Below are 19371 nucleotides of genomic sequence, written 5' to 3' on the forward strand. Positions count from 1 at the left end.
ATGTGGAAGAGGTCCAGGAGGAAACTGGAAACCCCCACAAAAACCCAAAAAGGAAGGAACCAAGCAAGGACGGAGGTCCAACCTCTAACCAAATACAACAAGAAACAGTCACCTCGGAGGCATGCTGACCAGACACCCCCCTTGCCGGAGAGAGCAAACACCACCTCCGAAGAAAAGACATAAGGTGCAAGACCACCGAGGCCTGTGAATGTATGCTTCTAGAACATTGCCATGGAAAAACATTACACAAGCACCTTACCTGTACAAGATCTGAAGTGTTGGGGGCCTTTGCCTAAAGTTGTAGTTTTTACATAAAATATCTCACATATTTTCACATTTTTATGCATGACTACTTTCTTGAATGAGTTTCAGTGTAATTTTGTGAATTTTCTCTATTCCTAATTGCACTACATCCATATTGTACAATATTGTGTAAGGCCCCTTTCACACTGCCGTTATGACACGGTAGTGTGACTGTCATTGGGAAATCGGGGAGAATAGTGGGAGAAAAAATGGCGCCGACAGACCCCAGTGACTATAATAGGATCCATCGGGACCCATTGTTGCCCGTTGTGCATTAAGTATTTATTTATTTATTTATTTTTTTTATTTTTTTAACTTTAACGAACGTTCTCTGCGGGGCGCAACGGTAGTGTGAAAGTAGCATTAGTTGATTACAGTTTCTGGATTTTAGATTTGAAGATTCTGCTAAATTACAATGGCAACATACCACTGATATTATTTGTATTTACGACTTTTATTTTGGTTCAATCATTTTTTTTAACTCTTTACATTTAAACGTTGCCTTTAAACTCCCACCCACACACAAATACTATGTCTTCCTCTACTGTGTTCAACGACGCCAGAAGGCTTTTAACCGTTTTCAAAAGTTTTCTTGCAAAAGAGCAGAGAAGGAACAAATTTTACAACAAGATAATCTGCATATAAGCAACACATGGCCTACAAATAAACCAGTAAAGATTATACAACATATGGTCTTTGGCTATTAGTACTGCTGAGCTATAGCAGAACTTTTTACTGAGTTATTAAAATTGTTCTATATACATTAATTCTATAGATCTTAAATGTTTTGACGTTGGTAAAGGTAGGAAGGAGAGAGTCCATCATAATGCCACTGGCGCCACTGTTCAACTTGCTCTCGAGTGCGCTCTTCTTGTTCTGTAGACAAAAGGAAAAATAAAACTGAGCTATTGTGTTTTGATAAACATATATTATAAAACTGATCTGCACATAGTTGTAAACCCGTTTAGATAAAATAGGTGCACTTTAAAAATGTAAATGTTACACAACTATATAACAGTTCTTCACAGGTTCTCTAGATTCCTTTCAGGTTACCTATGAATTTGCATTTAAAGGCTGAAACCTCTATGGACTCAAGTTTAAATAAAAATTATGGTAGGTCCCAATAATTTTTTTTTTCAAATGAATGGGTAAGTCACTAAATTTAGCAATAGAATAATAGGTTTATTATAATTTATAAATCTATTTTACTAAATGTAAAAGAAAAAGAAAACACAGAAAATATCACCCATACATGACATAGAATTACATAGAGCGCAATTCTAAAATACACATTCATACACATTTTTGGTAGAACAGAAAAAATAACCTCTCACATGACAGAAATGAAGCATCACCTCAAACATCACAGTTTAATACTTACAACTTGGTCAAAAAAGACTGCAGGTAAAGCAATTGTGTATGCTAAATGTAATAAGACTGCGTAGTGGTTGATGAGAAATAGTGGAAAATTTGCCACTTGTAATTTCCTGTTCATCCTTAGGCAGCAGACTAAGTGGGGTTAAAGATCTTGTGGACCCAGATAGATACTCGTGAAAAGTGCTATCAGTAATACATAACAGTTAATTAATAAGCCAATTTGGTTTGAAAGGAAGAATAGATAAAATAGCATTATATGCGGATGATTTGCTACTTTTCATTAGTGATCCACAGATACACCTGGCTACAGTGATGGAACAGATAAAAAAATGTGGGCACTTATCAGGGTTATCAATAAATTGGAACACATTTTCACTAATGTTACTGGATGAAAAAAAGGAAGGAGACTATGGGGAATTAAGAACAATATCTTACCAAGAAAAATTTGAATATTTAGGTATAGGGATTAGTGGTATAATTTCAGACTATATTAAAATAAACATAGTCCCGGTATTAGAAAAAATAAGGAAAAAGATAGAGATTTGGATTAGACTGCCTCTGGGGATGGCAGACCGCTTGGCCCTGGTGAAAATGGTGGTGCTTCCGCAATTATTATATTTCCTGACAGCATCTCCAGTACTGATAGGAGAGATATGGTTCAAGAAAATAGATAGCCTTATAAATACATTAATTTGGGGGAAAAAGAAAGTAAGAATTAAATATGAGGTATTAACGATCCCCAAAAAGGAGGGAGGTATGGGGATGCCAAATTTCAGGACATATTATTTAGCCTCTCAAATATCACAACTCACAGGGGTGTATGGTAACGCACTGCACGATCACTTGAAATTTAAGTATAAATTAAACACGAAACACATATTTGAATGGCTAGAATTAAACAAAGAAATAGGGAAGGATGAATTAATCATGCAAATAAAGGGTATCTGGAAAAAGGTAAAAAAAAGTATTAATATTAAAGGTAGTGTAAAATTTTCACCATTATGGGCGAATAGAAATTTAACCGAGTTTAATAAAATGGAAGAATATGAATACTGGGTGCAGATGGGTCTTAAATATGTTTATCAGTTCTTTCACGCAGGGGGGTTAATTAAGTTAGAAGAACTGCAAAAAGAGTGTGGCACACAAAAAATGCACAAATTTAGATATATGCAAATTGAGAATGCTACAAAGTACACGAAAGAAAAAGAGGTTGAAAGTACAAGATCATGATTTGATAGTATTACTAGATACACAAAGTAAGATGAGAATTTCTACAACATATAAAATAATAGCAAAAGAAAAATTTGGAAAGATAATATTCCGTAGCAAAAAAGAATGGAAGAAGGATATAAAGGAGTTAGATGATGGAATGTGGAAGATAATGATCGAAAGTACAACTAGAATGTCCGATAATGAAAAACTCAGACTATCACAATTTATGTTACTTCATAGATTGTTTTATACCCCCAAAAAGTTATATAGTTATGTTATATCAGAAAAGGATAGATGCCCAAAGTGTAGGAGAGAAGGAGCAGATTTGATACACTTGGTATGGCTCTGTGAGAAGGTGCAGGATTTCTGGGAAAAGATACTATCCCAGATAAAGGGCAGGCTGGGAATAGAATTGGCATGGAGACCAGAAACTTTCCTATTTGGAGTACTGACCTCAGTGCAGGAAAATAAGAAAAATCTACTAAAGAACATCCTAATACTGGGGAGACTGATAATTATGAGAAAATGGATGGCAAGAGAGCCACCGTCACTGACAGAATGGATAAAAGAGATCGAAAGGGTTAGTAAATTTGAGGAAATAAAATGCAGAAGATCTAAAAAGCAATGTCTAAGATGGCAAGAGAAATGGAAACCGTGGCTAATCTAAATTTATTTATTTATTTATTTCATCCAGTTGGTCAACAATGGGGAGATAAGGGTGGGGAAAAAAATAAAATAAAAATAAGCCAATCAAGCTATACCACTATAAGACTACTAGATAGAGAAGCCAGACTCGTAATGTCATTTTAGGAAGTATTGTGCTGCCTACAGACTCCAAGAAATGAAAATTTCTGGTACCAAATTTTCTACTTCCTGTGTGTCTTAGGCAGCACCCTAATGGGACATTAAATCAGTAACCAAAAGGTTGGTTTTATAGGCTTGCAGTTCCTTGCAAAACTCTTTTCCTAAAGTCTGTTCACCTTTAGAAGACAAGCTGGCTGTCAAGGGGGTAATCTTTCATGAAGGTTGCATATGAAAAACTGATAGCAGCTCTGCATATTTGGTCCAGTGGAATATCGCATTTTGCCATAGAGGCATGGGTTGAACCGATGGAAAGTGTATGTAAAGAACTGATTGATAGCAAAGTTTAATAAGATCTTTAGTCTAGCAGGATAATGATGACTTGCTAGCCTTTCGGTCTGTATTCTGACCTTGACAAATAAACCTTCCAATAAACTAAACAGGAGTTTTTAGAATATATGTAGAAATAGCTCTCTTAACATCCATCTCTATCTTGGGTTTCTTTCAGGACTGGTCATAAGGATTTCCTGGTTCAAATTAGATGGTCAAAATCTTTTTGGAATAAATCCTGGCATCGTACAAAGAATTACAAAATCTGGTAGGATATTTTAATATGGATCTTTACTTGACAGAGCTTGAAAGCTCACTTATCCTTCTGGCTGTTGTGATTTTTTTTTTTTGAAGAACCTCAATTTTAGATCACAAGATGACAAGGGATCGAGGCACAAGTGCTTCAGGATGATGGACAGGTAATAAGATGGTATAGAGTTGTGATTTAAAAAGGCCTTGGTTTATTTATTGCCCTTAAACATTTACTAATGGATTTCATGATCAACCTCCAGATGTGCACTGATGGTTGTCAGGGTATTTGTTTTTTTAGGGGTTATCCAGGATTAGAAAAACAGTTGCTTTCTTCCAAAATAAGCACCACACTTGTCCTTGGGCTGAGTGCAATATTACAGCTCTGCTAAATTCAATTCAATGGAACTAAAATGCAATGACACATAAACTGAGGACCAGAGTTGAACTGTTTTTAGAAGAGAGAGGCGGTTATTTTTAATCCTGTAGAAGGAATGCAACTTCTGTCACAGAGTTTTGATTGGGAAAACACCATGATAAATAGATTCTCCACACCCTTGAGTAAACTCTAGAAGTCCATGGCTTCCTGGAGAGTTTTCAGTTACACTTTCTTATAGGCCTTTGCTTCACAGAGATGTATACAATACAGGAATATAGGTGCACTACTGTGGTAGATGTACAGTGACATTGGCTATCCCTCAACACTGATGTTAAAATTGAGACATTCCCCAGTATATCCTTATATGAAGGACATACCAGAGCCCGCACACCAACGCCAAGGTTTCTCAAATGGCACGGGACCTAGCGCTAAACCTACCTGTGCGTGATAAGCAAAACAGGGGCCAGTGGGCAATTACGGCCGCATTAGGTAGACTCACAGAGTCCTCCCAGGTACCCTCCAGCATGGCTAAACACACATTCAATGGGAGGAGGGAGGCAAGCTGCAAGCCCCACCTAAGTTGGCTAATATAGGTGCATGGCCTCACAGGTGCTACCTTCATGCTGCCTGGAAAATGTTCCAGGCGCATTACATATGGAGTTTACATACCTCCAAGTATAAAATTTAAACAACAACAAAAAACGTGGTCTCAAATGGCTGGAGGTGCTCAACCCCAAATGCGGTTGTGCATTTATTCTGGGGGAGCAGATCCTGCCCTTGTAGTACGTTGCTAGGGGCGATCCCCAGCATAAAAATGCATACAAGGGAGGATGCCTGCAACAGACTACAAGTGCCACAATAGAATCCTACACCAGATAGATGGTGTGGATGTGTAACAATTAGAACAATACAATACAGGAATATAGGTGCACTACTGTGGTAGATGTATACAGTGACATTGGCTATCCCTCAACACTGATGTTAAAATTGAGACATTCGCCAGTATATCCTTATATGTCTTAATTGTTACACATCCACACCGTCTATTTGGTGTAGGATTCTATTGTGGCACTTTTAGTCCGCTGCAGGCATCCTCCATTGAATGCATTTTTATGCTGGGCATCGCCCCTAGCAACGGACTACAAGGGCAGGATCTGCTCCCCCAGAATAAATGCACAACTGCATTTGAGGTTGAGCACCTCCAGCCATTTGAGACCACGTTTTTTTGTCGTTGTTTAAATTTTATACTTGTAGGTGTGTAAACTCCATATGTAATGCGCCTGGAACATTTTCCAGGCAGCATGAAGGTAGCACCTGTGAGGCCATGCACTTATATTTGCCAACTTAGGTGGGGCTTGCAGCTTGCCTCCCTCCTCCCATTGTATATGTGTTAAGCCACGCTGGAGGGTACCTGGGAGGACTCTGTGAGTCGATCTAATGCTGCCGTAATTGCCCATTGGCCCCTGTTTTGCTTATCACGCACAGGTAGGTTTAGCGCTAGGTCCCGTGCCATTTGAGAAACCTTGGCGTTGGTGTGCGGGCTCTGGTATGTCCTTCATATAAGGATATACTGGGGAATGTCTCAATTTTACCATCAGTGTTGAGGGATAGCTAATGTCACTGTATACATCTACCACAGTAGTGCACCTATATCCCTGTATTGTATTGTTCTAATTGTTACACATCGACACCGTCGATCTGGTGTAGGATTCTATTGTGGCACTTGTAGTCCGCTGCAGGCATCCTCCATTGTATGCATTTTTATGCTGGGGATCGCCCCTAGCAACAGACTACAAGGGCAGGATCTGCTCCCCCAGAATAAAAGCACAACCGCATTTGGGGTTGAGCACCTCCAGCCATTTGAGACCACGTTTTTTGTTGTTCTTCACAGAGATGACCAATCAGTCTCCATGTTATCAGCTGTAATCTTTCCAGATTCAGATAGTTGGATCAATAGGCTCATTCTGAGCAGACACCTTGACCTAGGCCAATGTGGTGCTATGGCTTTTGCTTGCTTTTCTCTGATATTCTTGAACTCATGGATGAAAGTTTTATCTCATCTTATCTCTATTGCCAGAGACCCTGTTTCATTATGATGTAATGAAAGATTCTGGAATTCAGGCTTAAAGGAGAAGTGTCAATGGGAAAAATCTATCCCCTATCCAAAGGATAAGGGATAAGTTTTAAATTGCGATCTCCTGTACGAGGCCCCAGCTCTCCCCAGGTGCTTCTCATATCTTGATACCCCCTCCATATATATCTAGAGGAAAAACCATAGAGATGTCTATCCCATAGAGATATATAGAGGGGGCTTGTCGGCCACCACTTCGTGCAGGGGTCATGAGGCGCCCTTCCCTGGGAGAGCTGGGCCCCATGCTGGTTTAAAACTTATCCCTTATCCTTTGGATAGGGGGTAAGTTTTTCACCATGATATATCTAATTTAATTCTCCTGGCAAGAGAAAACTCCTGCTGAACCAGTCCACTTTCTTAGAGGAGACTCCTTGTCTTCCATTCTTTTTTGTGTAGTAGACCGTAGAAAAGTTGTCAAACTGAACTTGGACAGCTTTCTGGTGAAGATGGTATTGAAGACAGGTTGATTTCGAAGGGTAAACCTCTCTTCTGTATCTAGTTCCCCAACATGGGCACCCCATGGCATCCATGGTAAGTACTATCAGATGAGATGTAATCAGAACTTTGCCCTGGGAGAACCAATACTCTGCCAATCACCACTTGAGATCTTGTGTTACCTATACTGTCACCGGCATGTGGATGTGACCTAAACAGGGAGCTATAACTGCCTGATACCACTAGAAAATTCTGATCACATTAGTTTCTGTATGCTTTGATAAATAAGCAAAAACCTTTGCTGATACAGACACTATGAGATCAGAATTATATGGTGGTATTAACTGACTGGATACCTGGATAAAGATGATTTTAGAAATGACTATGAAAAATGAGTGTTATGTCTGATTGTATTTTTGATAATAAATATATAAATAAAAGTTGTTTTAGGTTTGCTATTTTCTGTGAATTTGCTTGCTTCTCGGCAATCAAATAGCCTTGAGGTGTACCTGGCATATATCACGATCTGCCACCATATTTTTGAGAAGGCAGGTAGTCAAAAATCCTAGTGACACCTAAATGACAGAAGACCTGTAGCAGGATTTGATCATCGCAGGCACTGAGCTCTCCATGTACACAGACGCATACTAAACACCTCTACTGACCAAATGAAAAGACTGCTCCAGTATGCTCAAAACCATAGAAATAAGGAAAAGTTTGGAGAGCAATTAAAAAGACCTGAACTTTTTTGGATATGTTTGGAGTAGGAAGAATGAAGCACATGCTAAAAAGCACATCCTGTCAACTGCTCATTGATCCTTTGTGGTGGCATTTGAAGAAGACTGTTTCAGCAGGCAAGCCTAAGAATATTAGTGGACCTTAGAAAGATGTCAGAAGCTGGTGTCAGGCTATGCATCATGTCTGCAGAAAGTCATAACAGCAAAATGGGCTCTACCAAGTACTAAAGATGCTTGTTATAAAAAGGTTGAATAATTCGGAGACTGCACTTGTCCTTAAAGTGACGTGTGTTAGAATTGGAGAAACCACATGTTCTATTAATTGTTTTAACCCCTTGGGGACGGAGTCCATTATGACCCTAAGGACGGGAGCATTTTTTGCAAATCTGACCACTGTCACTTTAAGCATTAATAATTCTGGGATGCTTTTACTTATAAATTTGATTCCGAGATTGTTTTTTCGTGACATATTCTACTTTATGGTAGTGGTAAATTTTCGTCTATACTTGCATCATTTCCCGGTGAAAAATTTGAAAATTTGATGAAAAATTTGAAAATTTTGCATTTTTCTAACTTTGAAGCTCTCTGCTTGTAAGGAAAATAGACATTCCAAATAAACTATATATTGATTCACATATACAATATGTCTACTTTATGTTTGCATCATAAAGTTGACATGTTTTTACTTTTAGAAGACATCAGAGGGCTTCAAAGTTCAGCAGCAATTTTCCAATTTTTCACAAAATTTTTAAAATCGGAATTTTTCAGGGACCAGTTTTGTTTTGAAGTGGATTTGAAGGGCCTTCAAATTAGAAATACCCCACAAATGACCCAATTATAAAAACTGCACCCCTCAAAGTATCCAAAATGACATTCAGTAAATTTGTTAACCCTTTAGGTGTTTCACAGGAATAGCAGCAAAGTGAAGGAGAAAATTCAAAATCTTCATTTTTTACACTCGTATGTTCATGTAGACCCAGTTTTTGAATTTTTACAAGTGGTAATAGGAGATAAAGCCCCCCAAAATTTGTAACCCAATTTCTCTCGATTAAGGAAATACCTCATATGTGTATGTCAAGTGTTCGGCGGGCGCAGTAGAGGGCTCAGAAGGGAAGGAGTGACAATGGGATTTTGGAGAGTGAATTTTGCAGAAATAGTTTTTGGGGGGCATGTCACATTTAGAAAGCCCCTATGGTGCCAGAACAGCAGAAAACCCCACATGGCATACTATTTTGGAAACTACACCCCGCAAGGCACGTAAGAAGGGGTCCAGTGAGCCTTAACACCTCACAGGTGTTTGACGACTTTTCGTTAAAATCGGATGTGTAAATGAAAAAAAAAATTTTTTCACTTTCACTAAAGTGCAGTTTTTTCCCCCAAATTTACCATTTTTACAAAAGGTAATATGAGAAAATGCCCCCCAAAATTTGTAACCCCATCTCTTCTGAGTATGGAAATACCCCATGTTAGGACGTAAAATGCTCTGCTTGCGCACTACAATGCTCAGAAGAGAAGGAGCGCCATTGAGCTTTTGGAAAGAGAATTAGTTTGGAATGGTAGTCAGGGGCCATGTGCGTTTACAAAGCCCCCATGGTGCCAGAACAGTGGACCCCCACCCCACATGTGACCCCATTTTGGAAACTACACCCCTCAAAGAATTTAATAAGGGGTGCAGTGAGTATTTACACCCCACTGGTGTTTGAGAGATCTTTAGAACAGTGGGCTGTGCAAATGAAAAATACAATTTTTCATTTTCACGAACCAAAGTTCCAAAAATCTGTCAGACACCTGTGGGGCGTAAATGCTCACTGTACCCCTTAATACATTACATGAGGGGTGTAGTTTCCAAAATGGGGTCACATGTGGGGGGGTCCATTGTTCTGGCACTATGGGGACTTTGTAAACGCACGTGGCCTTCAATTCCGGACACATTTTCTCTTCAGAATCCAAATGGCGCTCCTTCTCTTCAGAGCATTGTAGTGCGCCAGCAGAGCACTTTACATCCACACATGGGGTATGTTCTTACTCAGAAGAAATGGGGCTACACATTTTGGGGCACTTTTTTCCTATTTTCCCTTGTGAAAAGGAAAAATTTAGGGTAACACCAGCATTTTAGTGGAAACTTTTTTTTTTACATATTCCCATCCAAATTTAATGAAAATTCGTCAAACACCTGAGGGGTGTTAAGGCTCACTATACCCCTTGTTACGTTCCGTGAGGGGTGTAGTTTCCGAAATGGGGTCACATGTGGGTATTTATGTTTTTGCGTTTATGTCAGAACTGCTGTAAAATCAGCCACCCCTGTGCAAATCACTAATTTAGCCCTCAAATGTACATGGTGCGTTCTCACTCCTGAGCCTTGTTGTGCGCCCGCAGAGCATTTTACCCCCACATATGGGGTATTTCCGTACTCAGGAGAAATTGCGTTACAAATTTTGGGGGTCTTTTTTTTCTTTTACTGCTTGTGAAAATAAAAAGTATGGGGCAACACCAGCATGTTAGTGTAAATTTTTTTTTAATTTTTTTACACTAACAGGCTGGTGTAGCCCCCAACTTTTCCTTTTCATAAGGGGTAAAAAGAGAAAAATTTGTAGTGCAATTTCTCCCGAGTTTCCTTGAAATACGACAGGTCTCTGAAGTCAGAGAGCGCCATGCGCATTTGAGGACTAAATTACGGATTGCATAGGGGTGGACATAGGGTATTTTACACCAGTGATTCCCAAACAGGGTGCCTCCAGCTGTTGCTAAACTCCCAGCATGCCTGGACAGTCAGTGGCTGTCCAGAAATGCTAGGAGTTGTTGTTTTGCAACAGCTGGAGGCTCCGTTTTGGAAACACTGCCATACAATACATTTTTCATTTTTATTGGGGGGGGGGGGGGGGGAGTTACAGTGTAAGGGATGTATATGTAGTGTTTTACCCTTTATTTTGTGTTAGTGTAGTGTAGTGTTTTTAGGGTACATTCGCACTGGCGTGTTACGGTGAGTTACCGTGCCCTGATCCATCCAGCCGTTCCGCCGAAATCTTCGTTTTTCTGTATATGCTAATTAGGTGCTAGCTGGCACAGGCGGGGTTACTGGCACTCTGACGTCAGCGCCACTCGTCCGCAGCACCGGCCAGCTCATCAATATTCCTCCCCTCCCTCTGCCTCTCGCTCTTCATTACAGAGCAGGGAGAGGCGGAGGGAGAGGAGGAATATTGATGAGCTGGGCGGCGCTGTGGACAAGCTGCGCTGATGTCAGACTGCCAGTAACCCCGCCTGGGCCAGTAAGCACCTAATTAGCATATACAGGAAAACGAAGATTTCGGCCGAACTGCGGGATGGATTCGGGAACAGTAGGCTTCAAACTGATCAGCGTCCCCTGCACTACCAGCCAGTACCGCTGGTTAGTGCGGTGGGAGAGCAAGCTGACAGTTTTCCTTTAAGCTATTTACATTGTTATTTGTCAACTACTGAAAATGTTTTTCATTTTATAAATAAACCGAATTTGCGATGGGAGTTGAATAATTTTCTTTGCAACTGATTTTACGTGTCTACTCCTTGTGTTGACTTAAAAAAAACGTGTCTACTCCTTGTGTTGACTTTTTAAATAAAAAACTACATGTATCCAACCTAAGACTAAATGACTTGTGTAAATAGAAATTTCCAAATTAAAGAAACTCACCATCCTGCTCTTCTTCAACAAAGTTCTCATACTCATTTCTCTGTTCCTCATAGTACTCTCTCCTACGTTCATCTGCTGCCAGTCTTTGGCGATTCTCAGCTGGAAGAAAGAAAAATATAAATACACATTATATAAAGTATGATCTTTGATTTGAATGTATTAAAAAAAAAAAGATTCCATTTACACAGAGTTAAATGATAAAATATGGTTTACTGCAGCACTCTAGCTATGGCCAAGTCAAAATATTTTTGCGTTTTTTATTCCCATAGACCTCTATATGTTATAAAAAAAAAAAGGCAAAAAAAAACACGTTTACATGTATGTCAGCATTTTTTCTGGTGTTTGAGTCACATGAGGAAAGAGTCACATTAAAAAGAAACATGGGGAAGACACTTTTTTCAGATAAAAAGAAAAGGCCAAACAAAGCAAACAAACTTTGTAGCCTTGAAGGGGTACTCCCCTGGATGACATATATTTTTATCAAGTGGTGCCAGAAAGTTAAATAGATTTGTAAATGGCTTCTATTTAAAAATCTTAATCCTTCCAGTACTTATCAAGTGCTGTAAACTACAGAGGAAGTTCTTTTCTTTTTGAATTTCCTTTCTGCCTGACCACAGTGCTCTCTGCTGACACCTCTGTCCATTTTAGGAACTGTCCAGAGTAAGAGCAAATCCTCATAGCAAACCCCTCTTTCTCTGGACAGTTCCTGATATGAACAGAGGTGTCAGCAGAGAGCACTGTGGTCAGACAGAAAGGAAATTCCAAAGGAAAAGCATTTCCTCTGTAGTATACAGCAGCTAATAAGTACTGGAAGGATTAAGATTTTTTTTTAATAGAAGTCATCTACAAATCTGTTTAACTTTCTGGCACCAGTTGATTTAAAAGAAAATGTTTTCCAGTGGTGTACCTCTTTAAAGGGGTTGTGCGCTGCACTGCCTTTCGGAGCTCCGCTCGCAGCGTCCGGAAGTTCATTACTCCGAACGCTGTGTGCGGGCTTCCGTGTTCACGGCCGCCGGACGTGATGACATGCCCCTCGTGACGTCAAGCCCACCCCCTCAACGAAAGTCTATGGGAAGGGGGCGCGACCGCTGTCACGCCCCCTTCCCATAGACTTTGGTAGATGGGGCGGGCGTGACGTCACGCCCGGCGGCCGCGAACACGGAAGCCCGCACACAGCGTTCGAAGTAATGAACTTCCAGATGCTGCAAGCGGAGCTCCGAAAGGCAGGGCAGCGCACAACCCCTTTAAAAGGGTTTTTCAGATAAAGGGGGAAATAACAAAAGAAGTATTACCCACATGATAAATCTGAAACTACTGCTTCCATCCACTCTGCTTGTCTTTGTTATCTTGGCTGTAGCATTGACATGACCATATATCCACATAATGTATGGCAAGAGACTGCAGAGGCCAGTGATTGGCTAAAGCAGTCATGTGGGTATATGGGCATTGTAAATTACTTCTATTAAAAAAATCTTAATCCTTCCAGTACTTATTAGCTGCTGAATACTACAGAGGAAATTGTTTTCTTTTTGGAACACAGAGCTCTCTTCTGACATCATGACCACAGTGCTCTCTGCTGACACCTCTGTCCTTTTTAAGAACTGTCCAGAGTAGGAGAAAATCCCCATAGAAAACATATGCTGCTCTGGACAGTTCCTAAAATGGACAGAGATGTCAGCAGAGAGCTCTGTGTTCCAAAAAGAAAATAATTTCCTCTGTAGCATTCAGCAGCTAATAAGTACTGGAAAGATTAAGATTTTATAATAGAAGTATTTTTAAAAAAATGTAACTTTCTGGCACCAGTTGATAAAAAAAAAAAAAAAAAGTTGTCCACCGGAGTACCCCTTTAACGCCAAGTAAATGAAAAGCAATGGGAGAATTAAATGGGCACTGTCAGATACAAAAACATTTGATATGTTGTAAAGCATGTATAACCAATAGGTTTTGCAATTGCTTTCATTAGAAATTTTTCAGTATTTCATACTGAAAAAGCCAAACAACTGCCCCCCCCCTGCCTGCTTGGACACATACTAGTCCTGCTGTGTCCATGCTTCATGGACACACTTCCTTGATTGACAGGTGTGAGCGCAGGGCTCACAGCTGGAGGAAAAATCCTCCCACTGTCAGCTTGTGTGCCGCTACTGTCAGTGAGGACAAGCTGGGAGTTGTAGTTTTGCTAACGCTAGGGGAGATGTGAGCAGACAGCATACTGAGGGAGGGGGCGGAGACCTGCACAGTGAGGCCACGCCCCCTCCCTTTGAGAAGAATTCAGACTAGTGAGCTAAATTAAAAGTGTAATAAAATAAATAAATAAAGGTGCTAGAAACATAAAAATTAGATGTACATGGTCAGGAGTAGGTACTGAGTGATATATAAAAAAAAATACGTTTTTTTGTTGTATCTGACAAGTATGCTTTAAAGAAGAGATTATTTTATTACACCTTTTACAACCTGAAAAGCTAATTTAATATTCCCTAGCGTCCCTCAGCAGCACAATGTGGGGTGTCTCCGCCCCTGTGAGCAAATGGGACCTGGGATTTTTTAATGATTTAAATAAAAAATTACCCCGGAACCTCCCCCCCCCCCCCCCCTGGTATAAAGCACCAGGATCACACTAGAACAGTGAGTTTTTTGTCTGTCCTAGTGTGAGCATGGACGTTCCACGCTCCCCCTACCTACTTTCTCTTTTCTTGCAGGTGATCCGCCGGTTTGCTGCACGCCGCCATCTTTCCTGGGTCCGGGAGGATTCGCGGACCCCACGCTAGCCGCACTTCCGGTTTCGGCGCCATTTTCCTGTAGCCCGAGGATTGCGGGACATCACTTCCGGCGGATCCGTACAGAGCAGTATAGAGTTCTTATTAGGGGGAGCCCAAATATGTTAGAGATCAAGGGTGCTTAGGTGATATGGTTAGGTAAAGGTTTCCTAGAGTTGAGGTAAGAGATTTGATTTATTATTAAGTTTCCGGGCTCAGGACCCGGAAGTGGGAGGGGCTTATATATTTTTTGGCGCAATTTGCAGCTATTTAAACGCCCCCTAGCCTGGCTCTGGTCTCTTGGAGCCAGAAGACTATTGTCTGAAAGCTACTAGACGTTTACCCTATTCGGTGTGTTGTTTCCACACTTAATATACCTGAGAAATAGGTATTCTTACTGCCCTGATAGGAGGAGTCCATTTATACTTGCGAGTTGATTTTTTCCCTTACATTTTAAATCCTTTCTCTTACCTCTTAGATGTCTTCTATGGATTCTGGAGGTTCTGGAGGGCGCAGGGAGACCCATGGGAAATCCTCCCACAAGAGGAAGCATTTGGAGTGTAACTCATGCAAGACTCCCCTTCCAGACGGATACGATTATCCTATCTGTTCCACATGTCGCCCCAGGTTACCACCAGACACTGAGCCTTCTATGCAGGACATGTTCTGCTGGGTTAAGGATTTCGTTTTTTCTTCCATCAAAGAATTGAAGGATTCATTAACCACTGCTCCTCCTCCTAAGAAGAAGCCCAGACTAAGCGATAGGCCTGTAGTTGTACACTCTGATGAAGAATTCAGGGTTATAGATGAGACAAAATCATCTAGTTCAGAGGAAGAGGAGCTTCAGGGGAAAGTATTTTTTCCTATGGAGAAGTTTCCGAAATTTATCAGAGCTGTGCAAGCAGAGAATGCACCAGCCACCCGCGAGGACGCTCCTTCTACCTCCAGGGGGCCTAGAGTTTTCCCGATTGAGGACACGGTCCTAGACTTAATGAAGGCAGAATGGATCAACCCAGAGAAGGCACCTGTTATAAATAAAAGGTTTAAAACTCTTTACCCCATGGATCAGGAAAGATCTAAGGATTGGGTCAACCCACCAAAGGTGGATTACGCCATCGCCAAACTTTCTAAGAGAACCATTATCCCATCTGATGATGGTTCTAGTCTCAAGGATCCCATGGACCGACGCATGGAGGTCACTCTCAGAAGATCGTATACAGCATCTTCCAGCCAGTGTGCTGTAGGGAATGCCTCCTTTGAGGTCATAAGAGCTATGAGATCTTGGCTTTCAAGAATACAGGATGACATAGACTCTGGAGTCAGTAGACAGGACTTACTTAGGTCCTTTAAATATGTTAACCTAGGTATGGACTACCTATATGACTCAAATTGTCAACAGGTGAAGCTAGCTTCTAGAAACATGGCCCTATCTTCAGCTGCTAGGAGGGCTCTTTGGTTAAGACCATGGCCTGGAGACAGTCATTCCAAGTACATTCTTGGTAATCTGGAGTTCAATCCGGCTAAATTATTTGGTCCTGAACTTGACACCATTATGGAGGAGCTCTCCAATAAAAAGGGGAAGAACCTTCCTTTATCAGAGAAGTCCTTTCGCGGGCGCTATAATCAACCCAGGAGAGATCGATCTCCACAAGGTAACAGGCAATATAGAGGTCCTGGACGTGGCAGAGGATCAGGATCCACAAGGAAGGGATCATCTAGAGCCAGAGGCTCAAAGAAGCCAGAATTCTGACGCGAGAAGTCTACCTGTAGGCGGGCGCCTTCATTTTTTTCTCAAGACTTGGAAAACTCTAATAAAAGATGTTTGGGTCATAAATGTAGTGGAGAATGGTTATTTCCTTCCCCTAACGTATCTCCCTCCAGAGAGGTGTCTAATATCCCCCTCTCTAGCTTCTGCAAAACAGGAGGCTTTAGAGGAAGCCATCCTAGAGCTTATCTCAAGTTCTGCGGTAGAACCTGTTCCCAGACACGAAAGGGATATGGGGGTCTATTCCCCAGTGTTCCTAGTACCCAAGCCTGGAAGAAAATGGAGGCTTATAATAGACCTCAGGTTTCTCAATCAATTTATAGTCAAGAAGAAATTTCGGATGGAGACTATAAGATCAGTAAAATCCCTCATTCTGAGAGACGATTACATGGCGTCATTAGACCTAAAAGACGCCTATTTTCACATTCCCATATTTCCAGGGCACAGGAAATTCCTAAGAATTGCTGTCTTTATCAAGGGAATTCTCCATCATCTCCAGTTCAAGGTTCTGCCATTTGGCATTTCCACAGCCCCGTTCGTATTCACAAAGGTGGTTTCATCCATGATGGCGATTCTCAGAAGACAGGGCATCAGAATCATACCCTATTTAGACGATTGGCTTTTTCTAGCCAAAACTCAGGAGGAGCTCAGCCATCACATCACCACCACACTAGACTTACTCCACAGTTTAGGTTGGATAGTGAATCTTCAGAAATCCAGACTATTTCCCACAAAGGAAATAACCTTTTTAGGGTTTTACCTGGATTCCCACAACATGAGAATCTATCTGTCTCCAGCACGGAAGGACAGGATATCCAGGGGATATCAATTCCTTCGAGTCCCCCGCAAGGTGTCACTGAGGACTCTCATGAGATTCCTAGGACTCCTATCCTCCTCATTAGAAGCTGTCCCTTGGGCACTCTGGCACATGAGACCTCTCCAGACAGAGGTTCTCCAGGCCTGGGACAGGTGGAGTTCCTCTCTAGAGAGGTGTCTAAAACTTTCTCCCACAGTCCACAGATCTCTAAACTGGTGGGCGAACCCCCAGGACGGAATGTCTCTGGTAGAACCTCAGTCGTCAATCCTAACGACAGACGCCTCCGGGTCAGGATGGGGAGCCCACCTGCTAGGGAGAAAGGTGAATGGCTGGTGGAGTACAGAAGAACTTCCTCTTTCTTCCAATATAAAGGAACTAAGGGCAATATATTATGCCCTTCTCCACTTCGCCCCCTCTCTCCTGGGACAAGCCGTCAAAATAAGGACGGACAACATGTCGGCTGTTTACTATATAAACAAGCAGGGAGGGACAAGATCAGTTCCACTGCTTCAAGAGGTGGCAAAGATCTTTCGATGGGCCGAGACTCGAGTTCTCAGGCTCTCCGCAGTCCACATAAGGGGAGTACACAATATCATAGCAGACCGTCTAAGCAGAGGTCTTACGGTACCGGGAGAATGGACTCTAGACCAGGATATATTCCTGCAGCTCATAGACCGCTGGGGTCTCCCGGAAATAGATCTTATGGCCACAAGATCCAATCGCAAACTAGACAAGTTCTGCTCCCTTTACCAGATGGACAAACCTCTTTATCTGGATGCAATGTCGATCCCATGGAATTTCAAACTGGCCTACATATTCCCTCCTATCTCGATGATACCCAGGGTATTAATGAAGATCAGGCAGGATCAGGCCTCGGTGATTGCCATCATTCCCTTTTGGCCAAAAAGATCCTGGTTCTCCCAGCTCATTCAGATGAGCAAGGGAATATACTGGAAACTTCCTGTCAGGCAGAATCTTGTGTCTCAGGGCACTCAGTTCTGCCACAATCTCAAGACGCTCAATCTGACAGCATGGAAGTTGATAGGTCCTTATTAAAAGCCAGAGGGTTTTCGGACCGCATCCTTGAAACACTATCTCACTCTAGGAGTGAGGCAACCAACAAGGCCTATGCTAGAATCAAAAAGATTTTTTTCTCCTGGTGTGTCACCAAGAAGATCAATGCTTCTTCTCCATCCACTCCATCAATTCTCGAATTTTTACAGGATGGATTTGACAGAGGTCTCTCTCCAAATTCCATCAAGGTCCAACTAGCCGCACTGTCGGCGACCTTACAAAGACGACTGTTTCAGGAACCAGTGATAAAGTCATTTATCAAGGCCATCACTAGAATTCGTCCTAGAGCGGTGAAACCAGTGACACCCTGGGATCTGGCATTGGTCTTGCAACAATTGTGTGTTCAACCCTTTGAACCTTTAGAGGAAGTGGAACTTAGGTTCCTCACTCTTAAGGTGGTGCTACTTCTAGCTGTCACCACCGCCAAGAGAGTTGGTGAACTTCAAGCATTAGCTGCGGCAGAACCTTACACAGTTTTCTTGCAGGACAGAGTCCTTCTGAGATTCCTACCTTCTTTTTTGCCTAAGGTCCCCTCCTTCGCAAATATTAACCAGGTTATCTGTCTCCCAAAGTTTCCTGACTCTGAATCTTCCCAGAAGGACCTTACCTCCCTGGATCTGGTAAGATGCCTAAGGGTCTATCTAGATAGAACAAAACCATTCAGGAAAGCGGAGAATCTCCTCATTTTATTCCAGGGTGTAAAGAAAGGTGCCAAGGCATCTAAACCATCCATTTCAAGATGGATATGCGAATGCATAAATTTATGTTATACCTCTAGAGGGTTAACTTCACCAGAATTCACCAGAGCGCACTCTACGAGATCTGTTTCTGCCTCTTAGGCAGAGCGTAACTCTGTTCCCTTGGAACAGATCTGCCAGTCCGCAGCCTGGAACTCTCCACTCACTTTTTAAAACATTATAGAGTAGATACCTTTTTGTCTAGCGAAACTACTTTCGCTAAGTCTATTATACAAACTGCTATGCAGGAAAACCCTCCCTAGGGGTGATTCTTGCTAGATCCCCACATTGTGCTGCTGAGGGACGCTAGGGAAGACTAAATTTAGAAAGTTAATTTGTTTTCCCTTAGTCTCCTCAGCAGCACAAGCTTCCCTCCCTTATTTTCTTTTTGCTTTATAATCTACTCACTGTTCTAGTGTGATCCTGGTGCTTTATACCAGGGGGGGGGGGGAGGTTTCGGGGTAATTTTTTATTTAAATCATTAAAAAATCCCAGGTCCCATTTGCTCACAGGGGCGGAGACACCCCACATTGTGCTGCTGAGGAGACTAAGGGAAAACAAATTAACTTTCTAAATTTAGTCATTTAATATGCAGTAACTGTCTAAG

General features: G+C 41.6%; 1 protein-coding gene across 1 annotated transcript in view; it reads right to left on the reverse strand.

The window, feature by feature from the left end:
• Positions 1 to 793: 793 nt before the first annotated feature.
• The window catches only part of UCMA (upper zone of growth plate and cartilage matrix associated), a 71107-nt gene continuing 52529 nt past the window's right edge, over positions 794 to 19371 (reverse strand). Inside the window, exons 7-8 of the mRNA XM_056573348.1 lie at positions 11619 to 11717; positions 794 to 1179 (exon numbers count right to left, since the gene is read on the reverse strand). Of these exons, the coding sequence (XP_056429323.1) occupies positions 1082 to 1179; positions 11619 to 11717 (197 nt within the window). The 3' untranslated portion in view covers positions 794 to 1081. The remainder of the gene's footprint in view (positions 1180 to 11618; positions 11718 to 19371) is intronic.

This window comes from Hyla sarda, chromosome 4 (genome assembly GCF_029499605.1).
Source record: "Hyla sarda isolate aHylSar1 chromosome 4, aHylSar1.hap1, whole genome shotgun sequence".
NCBI lineage: Eukaryota > Metazoa > Chordata > Amphibia > Anura > Hylidae > Hyla > Hyla sarda.